At 41.5% G+C, this 18,604-nt stretch overlaps 1 protein-coding gene across 1 annotated transcript in view; it reads left to right on the plus strand.

Annotated features, from left to right (window-relative positions):
• Positions 1-18,604, plus strand: part of LOC124621816 (probable E3 ubiquitin-protein ligase HERC1) — a 766,600-nt gene that overhangs the window by 138,612 nt on the left and 609,384 nt on the right. The window contains exon 13 of the mRNA XM_047147255.1: positions 3,076-3,234. Within this exon, the coding sequence (XP_047003211.1) occupies positions 3,076-3,234 (159 nt within the window). The remainder of the gene's footprint in view (positions 1-3,075; positions 3,235-18,604) is intronic.

Genomic DNA, 18,604 nt, shown 5'->3' on the forward strand with positions numbered 1-18,604 from the left:
ACCCCTTGGTGAGTAGATTTTTTATCTCTCCAGGTAAATATCTTTATTAATAATTGAGATGCTGAGTCACGATAGGCACAACAAAAAGATTCACACAATTATAGTTTTTGGCCATTAAGGCCTTTGTCAGCAGTAGACACACACACACACACACACACACACACACACACACACACACACACACACATATACATATATGCGCAAATGCAAACGCAACTTGCAGACGTGTGTGCAGGTTGTGTTTGCGTGATTGTGTGTGTGCATGTGTGTATATGTGTCTACTGCTGACAAAGGCCTTAATGGCCGAAAACTATAATTGTGTGAATCATCTCTTCCCCCCCCCCCCCCCCCCCCCTCCTCCCCCCCTCTGTCGGGACTCAACAGCTCTGCTGTATGGTGTGTAGCAACATTCCTTCTCTGGTACTGTTACATTCCATCCTGGATTTTCCATTGCTTGATTTATTAATAATTGATTGTTTTCAGTGATATAAAATGAGTTAGCCATTGTCATTCTTTTTCTGTATGTTTGCCTTTTCAATATTAAATGTTTGATAATGGACAAATAAATATTTTTAACACAATTCTCGCAATCAAGCTCTCATATATAATCTTGTCCTGCCCATGTGATGGCTCTGGGTATAGCTTGAGGGTGACTGACTCACTGCCTCCCACCAACCAATCTCTAGGTGCCTATTCACATCTTCCAAAAATATGGGGATTCTCCCTCAGTGATAATGATGTGCCATATGAAAGAAGCACACTATGCTGCAGCAAAGAAGCATAAGTAACAGATTCAATCTTTCAAATGCCAGATCGACATCTGTACTCTTAGAGTGGTAGAGGGTACTTCTCATTGTACTGCATATTAGGGTTTTTTCCCCCATTCCATATGGGACAAAGGAAGAATGACTGCTTAAATGCCTCTGTGCAGGTTGTAATTAGTCTAATCTTGTCTTTACAGTCATTCAGACTTTATAATTAGTCTTTTGTGGGTTAGTTGATATCTGTATTCAGTCATCTGCCTGATTTGGTTTTTCACTGTTTACATAATGTTTTCATGTGAGACAACCTAAAATGTGACTATTTATGCTGTCCTCTTTTGTATATGTGCACTATCCCTTGTTAGTACTATTTGATACAGGCCCCCACATGTTTGAATAGTATTCTACAGTATGCGATTGCAAGCTTTCTCAGCATATTCCAGTGATAAAATGTTTTTGGGTGATCAGCCGAGCAGTTGCGTCATCTTGTCACAGTATTTCAATAAGTTCTGTAACTGTTATCTTCAGGCGAAGTGTTGGGATGCTATGTTCTGCATGTAAATATAGCAGCTGGAGTGTTGCTCTCTTCTGTGGGTGGGCCAATCATGCGCTTCTGGAAGAGGGTGCTGTGTCAGTGGATTGAGAATGCAGTGCAGCTGGTGGAGGAGGAACACAGTGCAGTCTTGTTGAGGGCATTGATTTCCAATGTCTGTCCATTCTGTACGTAGGTGCCACCACCTTCAGAAAGGAGCAGTCCTGTCATATTTTCATAATTGTGGAATCCCACACTATGCTGAATTGAAATCTGCTATCTCATTTATAGGTTGTTGTGCAGATATACTTCTACTGCCTCCGTAACAATCAAGTCCCAGAAGCCATTGGTGTTGCGTAGTTTCAGCATTTGTTCAAAATCAGAGGTGTGTTCCTCATTGATGCTATACTCTGCCATCGTGGACTTGGCTGTCTGCCCTATTCAAACATTTCTGACATGTTCCATATGGCACTGCGAAATGCTTCTCTGTGACTGTCTGATGCACTACATCCCACATTTGCACTCAATACTGTAGTTGGCTGCCCTGCGTACGGCAGGAGTACACGTATGGCCTCTTCTTCTGGTTTGTCATTTCCTCTCCTACCTTCCTTTAAGGCACTTCTTATTTGCATCTCATTGTAACCATTCTGCAGATGTTGTAAAACATTTGGCAAGCTCTTCCTTAAAAGAGGATGGCACATGTCTGCCCTGGGACATGAGATTGGTCATAATTGAGTCTTCTTCACTGCTCTTTCTATGTGTTGGCTGCAGCTCTTTCTGTTTACATAGTGCATTTGGCTTAATGGATTGACTTTTACATTATGAACGGTCATTCATGATAACTGATTTTCAATGGAGTGTATACTTGTTTATGAGTTTTGTGTTCTTGCATTGTGAGCTTGGTTTTAACTGTTGCAGACCTACTTACTTTGTTGCTTATGAAAATGTGGCAACATCTGGTCATCTTTACTTTTGAATGTGTGTAACTCTTAAGTTAAATCAAAATACACCATACTGAGCCAAGGGGAAAAAAGTTAACCAAAATTATTTTATCTTCTACACTGTTTTGAGCTATAATCACCTGGTAAAACATTAGTCATGTTCATCTCACCACATGCACAAAATAAGGGAATCTTAATTAAAGGTAAGTTTAAAAGCTGACATTTGAAATATTTGTAGAATACTCTTCTGTAATCACTATGAATTTTCTTCATTTACTCCTGCCTGTTAAGTTCAGTTTTTTGCATCATACTGCTCTCTGATCAGAATTATTTCTATATCTGCATCTACGCTTTACAAATAACGTGAAAATGCCTGACAGAAAAGTTCATGTTTCCATGAGTAATTTACTTTAAATAAATTATTTCCTCCTTGTACAGTTTTATCTACCTCAATATTTTCCCCCTGGCTGTTCTTCATTGGCTAAAAATGAATGAAAATAAATTAAGAAAGAATGCATTATTAATTGAACTAGTTTGATGTTACAAAATCTCCTCGGATTTCTTGACATCAGTTCACAGTGTGACCATATTTCAGAACACATATACTCTCCTTTCGTCTTATGGCCCATCTTCTTCACAAGAAGGTGAGAGGAGACTAAGTGACCTGATTCCTTTCAAAACACTGTGGACACACTGTGAATTGACATGGAAAGAAGTACCGAAATATTTTATTGTATTGATATACCACATAAACCTTTATTTACTTGTTTTGACGTCTTGATTGCACTATGAAATATTATTATTTTATGGAAGTTTCAACTATGTTTTGTGATGTTTACAGAGAATGTTACTTGACATAATTTTGGCAAGCTTGGAAGACCATGGTCATGTCTCAGCACTGCTTGGCTTTAGCAGTTGGTCTGAACCAGAGGAGCAACTGGATGTACAAGACCTTAAAGCTCTCATGGAAACACTTCTTTGCAATTTATGCAATCACACTGTAAGAAATAGATAATAATTATCTCTGTTCTTTTTTACTGCTTGTTAAGTTTTCATCATCAGTATGCCTTACTAATATTGTGTTTTAATAGTTGTTGTGTATGTTATGGTTGTGCCATCTGGTGTTCCAAGAGGAATGTGCAGTATGCTTCGAGATATTATATTCCATTTTTTTAGATGGCTGTTATGTAATTGTTATTTAGTTTACGTTGCATGTTAAATAGAGTTCCATGCTTTGGAGAATGTCAAAAATAAAGTTTTTGGCCAGTAAGGCATTTGTCAAAAATAAATCACACACACACACACACTCACGTAAATGCAAACGCAACTCACACACTTGACTGCAGTCTCAGGCAACTGAAACCACACTGGGCAGTGTAGTGTCAGTTGCCTGAGACTACACTCGTGTGTGTGTGTGTGTGTGTGTGTGTGTGTGTGTGTGTGTGTGTGTGTGTGTGTGTGTGAGGGAGGGAGGTAGTGAGTGATTTATTTTTGCCGAAGGCCTTACTGGCCGAAAGCTTTGTTTGTGACAGTCTTTTTGCTGCGCCTATCTGCGACTCGGCATCTCCACTGTGTGGTGAGTACCAACTTTTCTTTTCATAATATTGTTACATTCCATCCTGGATTTTCCATTGTTAGACTTCCATGTCTTCATTCTAAAAATGAAAAATCAGAATCCCTTCGATTTTCATGGAATTCCACGTAATACCTATCACTGAGTCAGAATATTCAGAAACCTGTGTTTTATGTCTACAGAGTAACATGTATGAAGTTGACAGGTAAGGATATTTTTTGTTCCTGTGAAGCCCTTTTGCTCCTGTAGTGTTGTGATCTGTCTTCTTAGTTGCTTGCTTTTAGCTCTGTCAGATTAGTATGGATTATATTCTATTTATTTTGCATCTTATAACTGAAAAACTGTCTACTATGTATATGTTTCTAGCTATATATATATATATATATATATATATATATATATATATATATATATATATATATATATATATAAAATAGGGAAACATTCCATGCGGGAAAAATATATTTAAAAACAAAGATGATTTGACTTACCATATGTATGTATGTGTCTGTCTGTGTTTCTATCGACCTGCCAGCGCTTTCGTATGGTAAGTCACATCATCTTTGTTTTTATATATATATATATATATAAAAAATCTCTAAAAACAAAGATGATGTGACTTATCAAATGAAAGTGCTGGCAGGTCGACAGACACACAAACAAACACAAACATACACACAAAATTCAAGCTTTCGCAACAAACTGTTGCCTCATCAGGAAAGAGAGAAGGAGAGGGAAAGACGAAAGGATGTGGGTTTTAAGGGAGAGGGTAAGGAGTCATTCCAATCCCGGGAGCGGAAAGACTTACCTTAGGGGGAAAAAAGGACGGGTATACACTCGCGCGCACACACACACATATCCATCCACACATATACAGACACAAGCAGACATATTTAAAGACCAAATATGTCTGCTTGTGTCTGTATATGTGTGGATGGATATGTGTGTGTGTGCGAGTGTATACCCGTCCTTTTTTCCCCCTAAGGTAAGTCTTTCCGCTCCCGGGATTGGAATGACTCCTTACCCTCTCCCTTAAAACCCACATCCTTTCGTCTTTCCCTCTCCTTCCCTCTTTCCTGATGAGGCAACAGTTTGTTGCGAAAGCTTGAATTTTGTGTGTGTGTTTGTGTTTGTTTGTGTGTCTATCGACCTGCCAGCGCTTTCGTTCGGTAAGTCACATCATCTTTGTTTTTAGATTTAAATTTCCCACGTGGAATGTTTCCCTCTATTTTATATATACACTCCTGGAAATGGAAAAAAGAACACATTGACACCGGTGTGTCAGACCCACCATACTTGCTCCAGACACTGCGAGAGGGCTGTACAAGCAATGATCACACGCACGGCACAGCGGACACACCAGGAACCGCGGTGTTGGCCGTCGAATGGCGCTAGCTGCGCAGCATTTGTGCACCGCCGCCGTCAGTGTCAGCCAGTTTGCCGTGGCATACGGAGCTCCATCGCAGTCTTTAACACTGGCAGCACGCCGCGACAGTGTGGACGTGAACCGTATGTGCAGTTGACGGACTTTGAGCGAGGGCGTATAGTGGGAATACGGGAGGCCGGGTGGACGTACCGCCGAATTGCTCAACACGTGGGGCGTGAGGTCTCCACAGTACATCGATGTTGTCGCCAGTGGTCGGCAGAAGGTGCACGTGCCCGTCGACCAGGGACCGGACCGGAGCGACGCACGGATGCACGGCAAGACCGTAGGATCCTACGCAGTGCCATAGGGGACTGCACCGCCACTTCCCAGCAAATTAGGGACACTGTTGCTCCTGGGGTATCGGCGAGGACCCTTCGCAACCGTCTCCATGAAGCTGGGCTACGGTCCCGCACACCGTTAGGCCGTCTTCCGCTCACGCCCCAACATCGTGCAGCCCGCCTCCAGTGGTCTCGCGACAGGCGTGAATGGAGGGACGAATGGAGACGTGTCGTCTTCAGCGATGAGAGTTGCTTCTGCCTTGGTGCCAATGATGGTCGTATGCGTGTTTGGTGCCGTGCAGGTGAGCGCCACAATCAGGACTGCATACGACCGAGGCACACAGGGCCAACACCCGGCATCATGGTGTGGGGAGCGATCTCCTACACTGGCCGTACACCACTGGTGATCGTTGAGGGGACACTGAATAATGCACGGTACATCCAAACCGTCATCGAACCCATCGTTCTACCATTCCTAGACCGGCAAGGGAACTTGCTGTTCCAACAGGACAATGCACGTCCGCATGTATCCCGTGCCACCCAACGTGCTCTAGAAGGTGTAAGTCAACTACCCTGGCCAGCAAGATCTCCGGATCTGTCCCCCATTGAGCATGTTTGGGACTGGATGAAGCGTCGTCTCACGCGGTCTGCATGTCCAGCACGAACGCTGGTCCAACTGAGGCGCCAGGTGGAAATGGCATGGCAAGCCGTTCCACAGGACTACATCCAGCATCTCTACAATCGTCTCCATGGGAGAATAGCAGCCTGCATTGCTGCAAAAGGTGGATATACACTGTACTAGTGCCGACGTTGTGCATGCTCTGTTGCCTGTGTCTATGTTCCTGTGGTTCTGTCAGTGTGATCATGTGATGTATCTGACCCCAGGAATGTGTCAATAAAGTTTCCCCTTCCTGGGACAAAGAATTCTTGGTGTTCTTATTTCAATTTCCAGGAGTGTATATATAAAAAACAAAGATGATGTGACTTACCATACGAATGCGCTGGCAGGTCGATAGAAACACAAACAGACACATACATACACACAAAATTCAAGCTTTCGCATCCCGCAACTACCCTCCCGACCTGGTACAGAAGCAAATAACCAGAGCCACTTCCTCATCCCCTCAAACCCAGAAACCCCCACAGAAGAACCACAAAAGTGCCCCACTTGTGACAGGATACTTACCGGGACTGGACCAGACTCTGAATGTGGCTCTCCAGCAGGGATACGATTTCCTCAAATCCTGCCCTGAAATGAGATCCATCCTTCATGATATCCTCCACACTCCACCAAGAGTGTCTTTCCGCCGTCCACCTAACCTTCGTAACCTGTTAGTTCATCCCTATGAAATCCCCAAACCACCTTCCCTACCCTCTGGCTCCTATCCTTGTAACCGCCCCCGGTGTAAAACCTGTCCAATGCACCCTCCCATCACCACCTACTCCAGTCCTGTAACCCGGAAGGTGTACACGATCAAAGGCAGAGCCACATGTGAAAGCACCCACGTGATTTACCAACTGACCTGCCTACACTGTGATGCATTCTATGTAGGAATGACCAGCAACAAACTGTCCATTTGCATGAATGGACACAGGCAGACAGTGTTTGTTGGTAATGGGGATCACCCTGTGGCTAAACATACGTTGGTGCACGGCCAGCACATCTTGGCACAGTGTTACACCGTCCGGGTTATCTGGATACTTCCCACCAACACCAACCTATCCGAACTCCGGAGATGGGAACTTGCTCTTCAATATATCCTCTCTTCCCGTTACCCACCAGGCCTCAATCTCCGCTAATTTCAAGTTGCCGCCACTCATACCTCACCTGTCATTCAACATCATCTTTGCCTCTGCACTTCCGCCTCGACTGACATCTCTGCCCAAACTCTTTGTCTTTAAATATGTCTGCTTGTGTCTGTATATGTGTGGATGGATATATGTGTGTGTGCGAGTGTATACCCGTCCTTTTTTCCCCCTAAGGTAAGTCTCTCCGCTCCCGGGATTGGAATGACTCCTTATCCCCTCCCTTAAAACCCACTTCCTTTCGTCTTTCCCTCTCCTTCCCTCTTTCCTGATGAGGCAACAGTTTGATGCGAAAGCTTGAATTTTGTGTGTATGTATGTGTCTGTTTTTGTGTTTCTATCGACCTGCCAGCGCTTTCGTATGGTAAGTCACATCATCTTTGTTTTTAAATATATTTTTCCCGCGTGGAATGTTTCCCTCTATTATATATATATATATATATATATATATATATATATATATATATATATATATAAAACTGCAGTTTTTAAGGATATTTTTCTATTCGCGATATAGAGTAGATGTTTAGTTGCAGACAGGCACAAGAAAAGACTGCTAAAAATGTGAGATATTGGCCAAAAGGTCCTCTTCTAAAGTAGACAACACACACACACACACACACACACACACTTATGCAAGCACAGCTCACACACACATGACCACTGTCTCTGGCCACCAAGTTGTGGATTGAGTTGGGGTGGGAGAACAGAAGGAAAGACTGCAACGAGGAAGAAGGTGTGGGCTCAGGATGAGTGAAATTACAGTTCTGGGATTGGGGGAGGTGGGGGGGGGGGGCGGATGGGTATGGGGCAGGGGCGTAGTGGATATTAATGCCAGGTGATTTATGGGATCAAAGTGTGTGTTGGAAAGACGGTTTCGTGTACATAATTCAGAGAAGCTTGTGTGTGTGTGTGTGTGTGTGTGTGTGTGTGTGTGTGTGTGGGGAGGGGGGGCAGGCGTTGGAGGATTCAGATTGAAATTATGCCATTGGATACTGCCACCTCCTAGACTCCCCACCCCCAACACTAACTTTTCTGAATTTCTTATGTGAGAGTTGTCTTCAGTCTCGCAATCCTCCTGGCCTCAAGTCTCTGCTAAGCCCCTGCCTCATGCCTTACCCCATCCCTGCTCCAGGACTCTTAACTTCACTCATCCAATACCCACACCCTCTCTTATGCAGTACTGAGTGTACGTGTCAGGATGGTATCAGGAGCTCGGGTGGGCATCCATAGTGTTTTTCGTGCACATAAAATGAGAAATGCCGGGATTCAGGGAAAAATGGGTTTTATTCCCAAGAACTACTACTAATGGGTACAATATTCATGAAAACTGGCTATGGCTGTGGAGTGAACTGTGCATGGTATGGAAAGAGCATTTTGCCCTTCAGTAGGAGGGACCAGTGGACACTTCTAGTGGGTAAGGCAGCTGGCAGGCAAGAGGGTGACCCACTGTAACAGCCGCTACTTTGCAGACCCTCTTGCGTACCTCATGTGAAGGCAGAAAGTTGGAGTCTCTCACTCAGCAATACCGTGGTGGTGGCTTCCCTAGCTCAACGTAATAGTGTGGGAGCCATCCACACATACTTCGGAGTAGTTTTTGTAACTGCTCACGCCACTGCCTGAGGCTAATTTAAAGTGATGCAAGCAGAATACAATAAAAATTTTTATGATTATTACCCATTGCCATGTACAATTCCTTCCCCCTTCCATGAGAGCCGGTTACAGGTCTGTGATTGGTTCAATGGTTGACACTAATCATCTTAATGACCAGTTCAAACCACTTTAGACATATAAAGAAGGTAGCTGAAAGTTAGTGTTTTTTTTTATTGAAAAGAGGGATCTTAAAACAAATGGAGGGTTGAATTCTCATTTAAAAAAAAAAATGATTATGAAATATGCAATAAGGGGTACAAAGTTTGTGTTTTTACTTTACAATATCATTAGCCATTGATGTCACTTGAGTCATTCATAATTGGAAGTATGTGGTAATGTAATGTATTTTCTACACACTTTGCGAAGCGTTTAGAATTGGTGTTGTGGCCGGTAGTTGACTGTGTGTGGGTGTGGACCCAAGGCGATGGCAGGCACAGTGGTGGTGACCAGCTGGGCTGCAACTGAGCCAAAGTGCATGGTCACCTGGTCGCTGTAATACAGACCCGGATTCGAGATTGTTAAACGGCCAGCTGGCCAAATGAGAGCATGTCGTGTACCAGCGACTGCAACACTCGTGTCAATGGAGGCTCACGGAACTCACAATAGACAGGAGTAAACTAATAATAAGGTATAGATACAAATACAGAATGAGTCTGTAAGAGGTGTAATTGGCAGCTGATCAAACGAGGTATCAGACACTTTCTTTACAGATAGTTAGTGTGTTTTTACTCCAGGCATCTGAAGACTACTTTCCCATAAAACTGTTTTCAACAAATTATGCATAAAAGTTGCGTAGACAGTTATACAGAAGCTTATCCTATTGGAAGGGCCATGCGTGTGATGTTGTGTGACTCATCAGACATTACCCAAGGTATTCACCATCTGGCTGGGGATTTGGTACAACCTGTGGTGGTGACTCGCAGGTTTTATTGTGGATGTATTTATACAAAATCCATACGATATTGTCAATGATCCATAGAGCTACAGGCACAGATGTAATGGTTGAAACGACCACTCGATTGGAATAATTCTGAGTATGTCATTCAGTATCTTGCTCAGTACCAAGTGGAGCAAAGAAGCAACACAGTTTCATGATGACCAACAAGCAGCAAAGTTGTATTTCAGTACCTTAAGCTTAGGCATGTGATGTTAAAGTGCGAAGTGTTCGCTATCTTTGTGAGGCTTTACTTGCTGCATGTAAGTGATATACTTGGTTAATTAATTAGGACACTGTTGACATCTTATGGCGATACCTGAGAGAGTGCGACGGATCACTGCAACAAGAGAGGAGCAATACCTTGGTATGATATGGCTGGAAAAGAATATGATAGTCTTGGTACTGTCAGATTGCTTAGTCTCGATTAATCCGGCTAGCTCCACATCAACAAAAAAAAAGACATACAGAATGCGGCTGATAACATGGCAGTAGGGTAAGCGATAAAAGCAGGAAGGTAAAAAAAAAATCAGCTGCAGCAGCATGCGGTCATGGACGCCAACTGGCAAGTCCAGCGGAATGGAGGCACATGCACCATGCCCCGTCAGTAGTGTAAATAACTGTGTCGAATCGATTCAAGCGTACTCGGTCTACCATAGAAATCAATAGGTGTTTAGTCTCGTGTCAATTTATAGATTACACCTTTCGGCATTTCCGTTTGCCTAAGGGTGTAATGTTGAGGCCACTAAGCCGGTTCTTCGCAGTCGGCTGCCTTATTTTGGCTTACTGCAGTAGAGCTTGTGGTGTCACCAAGACAATGATTCTGAATGGATTGTAGTGCAGGTAACTACTACCGGTTCTCATGGGATAATCTTTTCCTACCACCCATTCTATGGGGATTGCTACTGTACCTAAATTGTTAAAGTAATGTGTGTCATGACACGCACACTGTGTTTGGATTCAGCACAAAAAATATTTTTTATGTAAAGTGAGAGCAAATAATTAATTACAATATCATACAATGGAAAATTGAGGATGGAATGTAACAATATTATGAAAAGGAAAGATGCTACTCACCATATAGCTGAGATGCTGAATCGCACATAGGTGCAACAATAAGACTGTCACAAATTAGCTTTCGGACAGTATGGCCTTCATCAAAAAGTGTGGGTTCAGTTGCCAGAGACTGCAGTTGTGTGTGTGTGTGTGTGTGTGTGTGTGTGTGTGTGTGTGTGTGTGTGTGTGTGTTTTTATCTAGTTTTGGTGAAGGCCATACTGGCCAAAGGTTAATTTGTGACAGTTGTTTTGTTGTACCTATATGCAACTGAGCATCTCCTCTATTTGGTGAGCAGCAATTATTTACAGTATTTAGATAAGGACTTATGTCTTCATATTTGGAATGTTTCTCTCAATTGCTATTTTCAAATGAACAAAGTTACAATACTTCTCCATAGCTCAGTTTGAGCACCCTCTAATTGCATTGAACACATTTATACATGACATAGTAACATAAAAATAAAAAAATATACTTCAAAGTGGGGAGACAAGCTCAGAGAGAGGAGGTAGACTGCCGGATAAAGTACGAAATACATAATGAAATACAAAGACATGCAAGCAGAGCTCCAAAACCTTATGCTAATCACAATAAACATTTTCACTTATTTTTTTCAGTAAGAGCTAGAGCAGGGGCTGTTGTGATACCTTTTCTCTCATTACCTCTGTTCTCATTTACTTCCGTCTCTAGGCTGGTATATTTCACGTGAAAGTATTGAGCAATGTGCGCTTAACAGTTCTTACTATACCTTAAGCTGTGTCATGAATTCCAATGTTACTTCTACTTGTTGCTAAGACAAGAAGATAGAAGAGATAGAGAAGATCCAATGGAGAGCAGTGTGCTTCATTACAGGATCATTTAGTAATCGCAAAAGCGTTACGGAGATGATAGATAAACTCCAGTGGAAGATTCTGCAGGAGAGACGCTCAGTAGCTTGGCACGGGCTTTTGTTGAAGTTTCAAGAACATACCTTCACCGAGGAGTCAAGCAGTATATTGCTCCCTCCTATGTACATCTCGCGAAGAGACCATGAGGGTAAAATCGGAGAGATTAGAGCCCACACAGAGGCATACCAACAATCTTTCTTTCCATGAACAATACAAGACTGGAGTAGAAGGGAGAACCAATAGAGGTACTCAAAGTATCCTTCACCACACACCGTCAGGTGGCTTGTGGAGTAGGGATGTAGATGTAGATAATCTTCTTAACAGTTTTTGGCTCTCTCAAATACTTTACTACTGGGTGATATATTCATTGAGGATTTGTATCATTACATGTTTTCTTTCTTTATGTGTGTACTCTTCATTACCGTAAGTCATCATTGAAGACCTTCGCAGTGATTTATTCAACCTACCTGCAATATCATGTGAATTTTTGCGCTGCATCAGAGGTTCTCAAAGATAGCAACAGTTTATTTTCCAGCAATGAACTTACCTTGAAGTCTGAAAACCAGTTGTAAATAATAAGAAGTAGCTTTAAGTCTGTTTATTTTTTTCCCATATGTATTTTATGAGGACATGAATAATGGTGTTTGGTAAAATCAATAAGCTATTTTGATGTGCAGAGGGGAGATTGTGGCTGTATTCCAAAGTTTTCTAGCTGTGTTATGTAAGGTGCTGAACCCTGTAGCTAAGCGAGGCTCGGTGCAATTGCTGTGGCGTGATACAGTGGTATGTGCTATAGTCAATACGATACCATGTCGCATCGATAGCGAGCGTACCTCTGGAGCACGAGCTGCTTGTCCAGTGCCTTTATGAAGAGCAATATTCACACGGCTGAGAAACATTGGAAAATGTATTTGGCTCATAGGTACAGTGGTAGGATCTATATCAATGTGTAATACTCGATAATTTGTTGTTATCATTAAATATGAAAACTAATAGGTCACTTCAATTATGTTTAGTGACGTAAGGATTTGACTGGAAATACTGCAGATTGATAAGCTGTTTATGCATAGTCGCTTTCAGATGCTCAAGTCCCTATAGTGTGATTGCGGCCACAAAATAAATGGCAGTTCACATCATAATTTGAGTGAAGCATTACTGAACACCATTAATAGTTGGTATTTCCTCCATGGTATCCTGAGTAGAATTTCACGGTATTTGTATCTTAGTATGTTATCTGCTTAGTTTGAAATCTCTGTTAGGAGTAAGTGTACTCGAGAAGGATTTGACTATTGCGGCGTATTATATTGTCTCTCTCTCACATAGCAAGGATTTGCACAAAAATGCATATAGTAGCTGATCCTTGCTAAAACATGAATCTCCGTTAATTACTCCTGTTATGATGACAGATGGCACAACCAAATCTGCCAGAAAGTGTTAACTGAAATTCCTAATGGGACTGGTATAATTGTTTACACTCAAAACTAAGTCCATTATGGTTCTGCTTCTTCAATCACACAATGGAATCGGGTTCCTTGAGAAATTAAAAATATTTTCTTTTATCTACTGAAAGCTATTGGCATTAGCTTTCATACTATGATTGATATGGTAGATTGTGCAGAATGCTTTCAGGTGATCCCTGAGCAGTCTAACATTGGACTTACTTAAGCCATTAGGCGAGTGCGTAACCGTTTATTTGATAACGGATTTAATGCCTTAACTTTACATTTCAATAATTCTTTGCAAAGCTGGGATGCAGTTGGTGATTATGAAAGGAAATGATCTACTGGTATGCTCCAGTCAGTATAGAAATGCATATGTGCAGGTCATAAACAACAAGCGGGCATGTGACCAGACAGATGAGCGCCATGCGACGTCAGAGCGATGGACGCCAATTGCTGCTAGAAGTGGTGAGGGAGCCTGCACGCATTTGAATCCTGCACGCGAGCGACAATGTGACATTGCTCGCCATAGCAGCTAAGCTTTCCCAATTGTAACTCCATTAATATTTTTCATATCATGAGGATGGAAAGATGTTTACCAGGCTGTCGATAAATGATTCTATGGTGTAGAAATTTTTAGTAACACGTTTACGGTCCTGTTGCCTTTGAGTTGGCAAGAGTAAGCCTATCTTTATTAGTTTCTTGTTTTATAACAAATTTTCCTTACTAGCAAATAATAAACAACAATCTTGAACCTAAATGGGATTGAATTGCTGTCTCAGTGTGCAAAATTGAAGTGTAAAATAGTAGTCAAGGCTTTGTTTAAAAGTACACTTCTAACTCAACTCGCGCAAGTTTTAAGTGTTGCATAGAAGTTAGCTGTGTTAGTGAACCATTTCATCTTCATGTAAATACAATTGGTTGACTTCAAAATTAACACAGTTGGTAACTTGTTACACTCTGTGTAGACATTCATAGCAATTTGCTTGTGGCAGTATAAATAATTGACTGAAAAAACATCTCATAACACTTGTTAAGAAATAGAACTGCACAATGTGTGAAGCATTGTAGGAAGAAATGAAACAGTTGCGTACTGGTAACAGCTGTTACTTGGAAGTGTGAGGTTTTGACTCTCAAGCTGTCCAATGGTACTTGTAACATTGAGTGACATGGCAGTTAACTTTCTCTACATTTTCTAGGTGTTCAAATTATGGCACAAGAAGTAGCTTCTGACTGACTCTCAAGTGGAGCATAACTTGGGTTCTTCATGTGGATCTAACACTTGCATTGACTTGCGACCACATGTATTTCTGAGGAATGGATTACTATTAAGCATTTGAGAGGTCTTTTTGCTACATTTGGCATCTATTTCACTTATAGTGACATAATGCAAACTGTCTTGGTTTCCTATATTCCTTGTGGAGGTTTTTGCCTTCCTGGGCCTGCATTAATTAAATTTAAGAAATGTGTTGCCATGGATTCGTAACAACTTACTCTCTGTAGATTTTCTGTTTGTGATCAAGTGTAAATGGTAGATGATGTCTAACTTATGTAACTCATGACGGCTGTATCACAAACTTACTCATACTTTCATGTTTTCCTGTAACTGGCAGAAATTTGCCACAACTGAAAAAGCATTAATTAGTTAGCTCACTTATCAGTTAGTTCTCATGACTTGAATCTTATCACTTTCCTCTGCTCTAGTTGCTGATGCTTAACACTATGATTATATTATAACATGACTCAACTAGAAGCATAAAAGAGCACAAGCAATCCTTGCCCATTTTTTGGTTTTAGCAGAACAGCATGCATCTCTGTTGCACTCAGTTCTGTCCGGCTAGTACATTTTATAGATACAAACAAATAAGTAAATGATTCTTATCCTTCTTATAATTTTTCGACATTCTTATCACTACGTCCTTTTCATTTAGTCCCTGGACCTCAGGGCATAGGGATGCTTGTTTTTAAAGCATAGCGAGGATGTGCTGGTAGCACCCATTCTTTCATCTTTGTCTGCCTTTTAGTAGTGATACCTTTACCGGTCAAAATGACTTCAAGGATAGAAGCAGGTGGTGCTGGTTCAGGTGGCACAGATGGATCTTGATATGGCTTAAGCCCATCAAAGTGTACTATTGCAGTATGATCAGGTAACTGAATTTCGGCATTCACCAGGGAGGTGATGTGCAATAGAGGGAAGGGGCCCTCATACCGAGAAATGAACTTCTTAGTATGTCCCTTTTTCATCACAGGATTTTGGAACAATACCATATCACCAGGTTTATATTGAGGGACTGGAGTGCCTTTGTTCCTATGTTCCCTCTGTTTTTGTGTGACTTTAAAATTACTGTATTTAACTTGGTTCCATATGACTTTGAGATGGTGGGCAAGCCTTTCTACTTCACCTGTACTGATTTGTCAGTCTCAAATGGTGAATTCATTGGTCTCCCATAGACTGCTTGGTACAGGGAATATCCCATTGTCTCAAGGACACGACTATTGTATGCTGAGGTGACAAATCCTACATATCTGTCTCAATCTGAGTCTTTCCTACATAATATGATAGCGTTCACACAGTAGTTTTGTGCACTCGCTCTAGGCACCCATTGGCTTTAGGGTGAAAGGGTGTAATTTGCCATTTTTTATTCACAACATTTTGCAAACTTGAGTAAAAAGGGCCATCATAAAATTTGAGCGTTGGTCAGTGAGCATTGTATTGGGACTTCCAAACTGCAGTACCAAGTGATTGACAAAGGTGCGAGCAACAGCTTCAGTGGTCATACCCACAAGTGGTATCAAAATTAAATACTGTGAAAAGCGATCAGTAATTGACAATATATATTTGTTATTCTTGATGCTTTGTGCAAATGGGCTGCAGATATCCAAGGCTACAATTTGAAATGGGTTTGATGCTTCTGGTAATGTTTGTAAAGAAACTTTAGTCCTTTGTGGAGGTGCTCTTTGCGCACAAGGCAGACAATTTTGTTTGTAGTTCCTAACGTCGGTATGTTGACCTTTCCACCAGTAATTAGAGGCTGTTCTTGCATTTATAACTCATTGCCCACTATGGCAGGCCAGTAAACTGTCATGGCGCTGCGCTATTATTCATTGTTGCAATTCTTTAGGAATCACTAGTCTACTACCCAATGGTGTCTTGCGATATAGTGTACTATCGTCTGTACCAGAATCAGAGAGTGATGCATAGTGGTGGCATTCTACATCTCTCTCTCTTGTGATACTCTCAGTTCTTCTGTGAAAACTGTTTGTGCAACTCTAACCTTTCTACATAGGCTGTCAGCATTGCTGTCCAGGCGATCAGGCTTATACTGAACTGTGTAATCATATTCTGACAATTTTAATGCTAATCTCATTAAGCAACCACTGGGATCTTTTGAACTTAACATCCATACTAAAGCAGTGTGGTCCATAAACACAGTGAACTGACATGCATATAAGTAACACTTAAAGTTATTTACTCCAATCATGAGAACTAGCAACTCCTTCTCAGTAGTACTATGATTAATTTCTGCTGAGGTCATTTGTCTGGAGGGGTAACCAATTGGTCTTTTCTCACCATTATATTCCTGACTTGAAACAGCTCCAACAGCGCAATATGATATGTCCATTAGAAGAATGAAAGGTTTTTCAAGATCTGGACATGTTAGTAAATGTGGACTAGTCAGAATTTCTTTAATTTTCCTCATTGCTACTTCGCACTCATCTGTCCATTCAAGTACCGTATCTTGCTAAAGTAATTTTGTTAATGGCTTTGATATTGTAGCATAATTCTACACAGAATGGCTTTAATAGTTGGCTAAACCTGTTGTTGTTGTTGTTGTTGTGGTCTTCAGTCCTGAGACTGGTTTGATGCAGCTCTCCATGCTACTCTATCCTGTGCAAGCTTCTTCATCTCCCAGTACCTACTGCAATCTACATCCTTCTGAATCTGCTTAGTGTATTCATCTCTTGGTCTCCCTCTACGATTTTTACCCTCCACGCTGCCCTCCAATACTAAATTTGTGATCCCTTGATGCCTGAGAACATGTCCTACCAACCGATCCCGTCTTCTGGTCAAGTTGTGCCACAATCCTGTTCAATACTTCCTCATTAGTTATGTGATCTACCCATCTAATCTACAGCATTCTTCTGTAGCACCACATTTCGAATGCTTCTATTCTCTTCTTGTCCAAACTATTTATCGTCCATGTTTCACTTCCATACATGGCTACACTCCATACAAATACTTTCAGAAATGACTTCCTGACGCTTAAATCTATACTCGATGTTAACAAATTTCTCTTCTTCAGAAACGCTTTCCTTGCCATTGCCAGTCTGCATTTTATATCCTCTCTACTTCGACCATCATCAGTTATTTTGCTCCCCAAATAGCAAAACTCCTTTACTACTTTAAGTGTCTCATTTCCTAATCTAATTCCCTCAGCATCACCCGACTTAATTCGACTACATTCCATTATCCTCGTTTTGCTTTTGTTGATGTTCATCTTATATCCTCCTTTCAAGACACTGTCCATTCCATGCAACTGCTCTTCCAAGTCCTTTGCTGTCTCTGACAGAATTACAATGTCATCGGCGAACCTCAAAGTTTTTATTTCTTCTCCATGGATTTTAATACCTACTCCAAATTTTTCTTTTGTTTCCTTTACTGCTTGCTCAATATACAGATTGAACAACATCGGGGAGAGGCTACAACCCTGTCTTACTCCCTTCCCAACCACTGCTTTCCTTTCATGTCACTCGACTCTTATAACTGCCATCTGGCTTCTGTACAAATTGTAAATAGCCTTTCGCTCCCTGTATTTTACCCCTGCCACCTTTAGAATTTGAAAGAGAGTATTCCAGTCAACATTGTCAAAAGCTTTCTCTAAGTCTACAAATGCTAGAAACGTAGGTTTGCCTTTCCTTAATCTTTCTTCTAAGATAAGTCGTAAGGTCAGTATTGGCTCACGTGTTCCAGTGTTTCTACGGAATCCAAACTGATCTTCCCCGAGGTTGGCTTCTACTAGTTTTCCCGTTCGTCTGTAAAGAATTCGTGTTAGAATTTTGCAGCTGTGACTTATTAAACTGATAGTTCGGTAATTTTCACATGTGTCAACACCTGCTTTCCTTGGGATTGGAATTATTATATTCTTCTTGAAGTCTGAGGGTATTTCACCTGTTTCATACATCTTGCTCACCAGATGGTAGAGTTTTGTCAGGACTGGCTCTCCCAAGGCCGTCAGTAGTTCCAATGGAATGTTGTCTACTCTAGGGGCCTTGTTTCGACTCAGGTCTTTCAGTGCTCTGTCAAACTCTTCACGCAGTAT

This window comes from Schistocerca americana, chromosome 7, assembly GCF_021461395.2.
Source record: "Schistocerca americana isolate TAMUIC-IGC-003095 chromosome 7, iqSchAmer2.1, whole genome shotgun sequence".
NCBI classification, from domain to species: domain Eukaryota; kingdom Metazoa; phylum Arthropoda; class Insecta; order Orthoptera; family Acrididae; genus Schistocerca; species Schistocerca americana.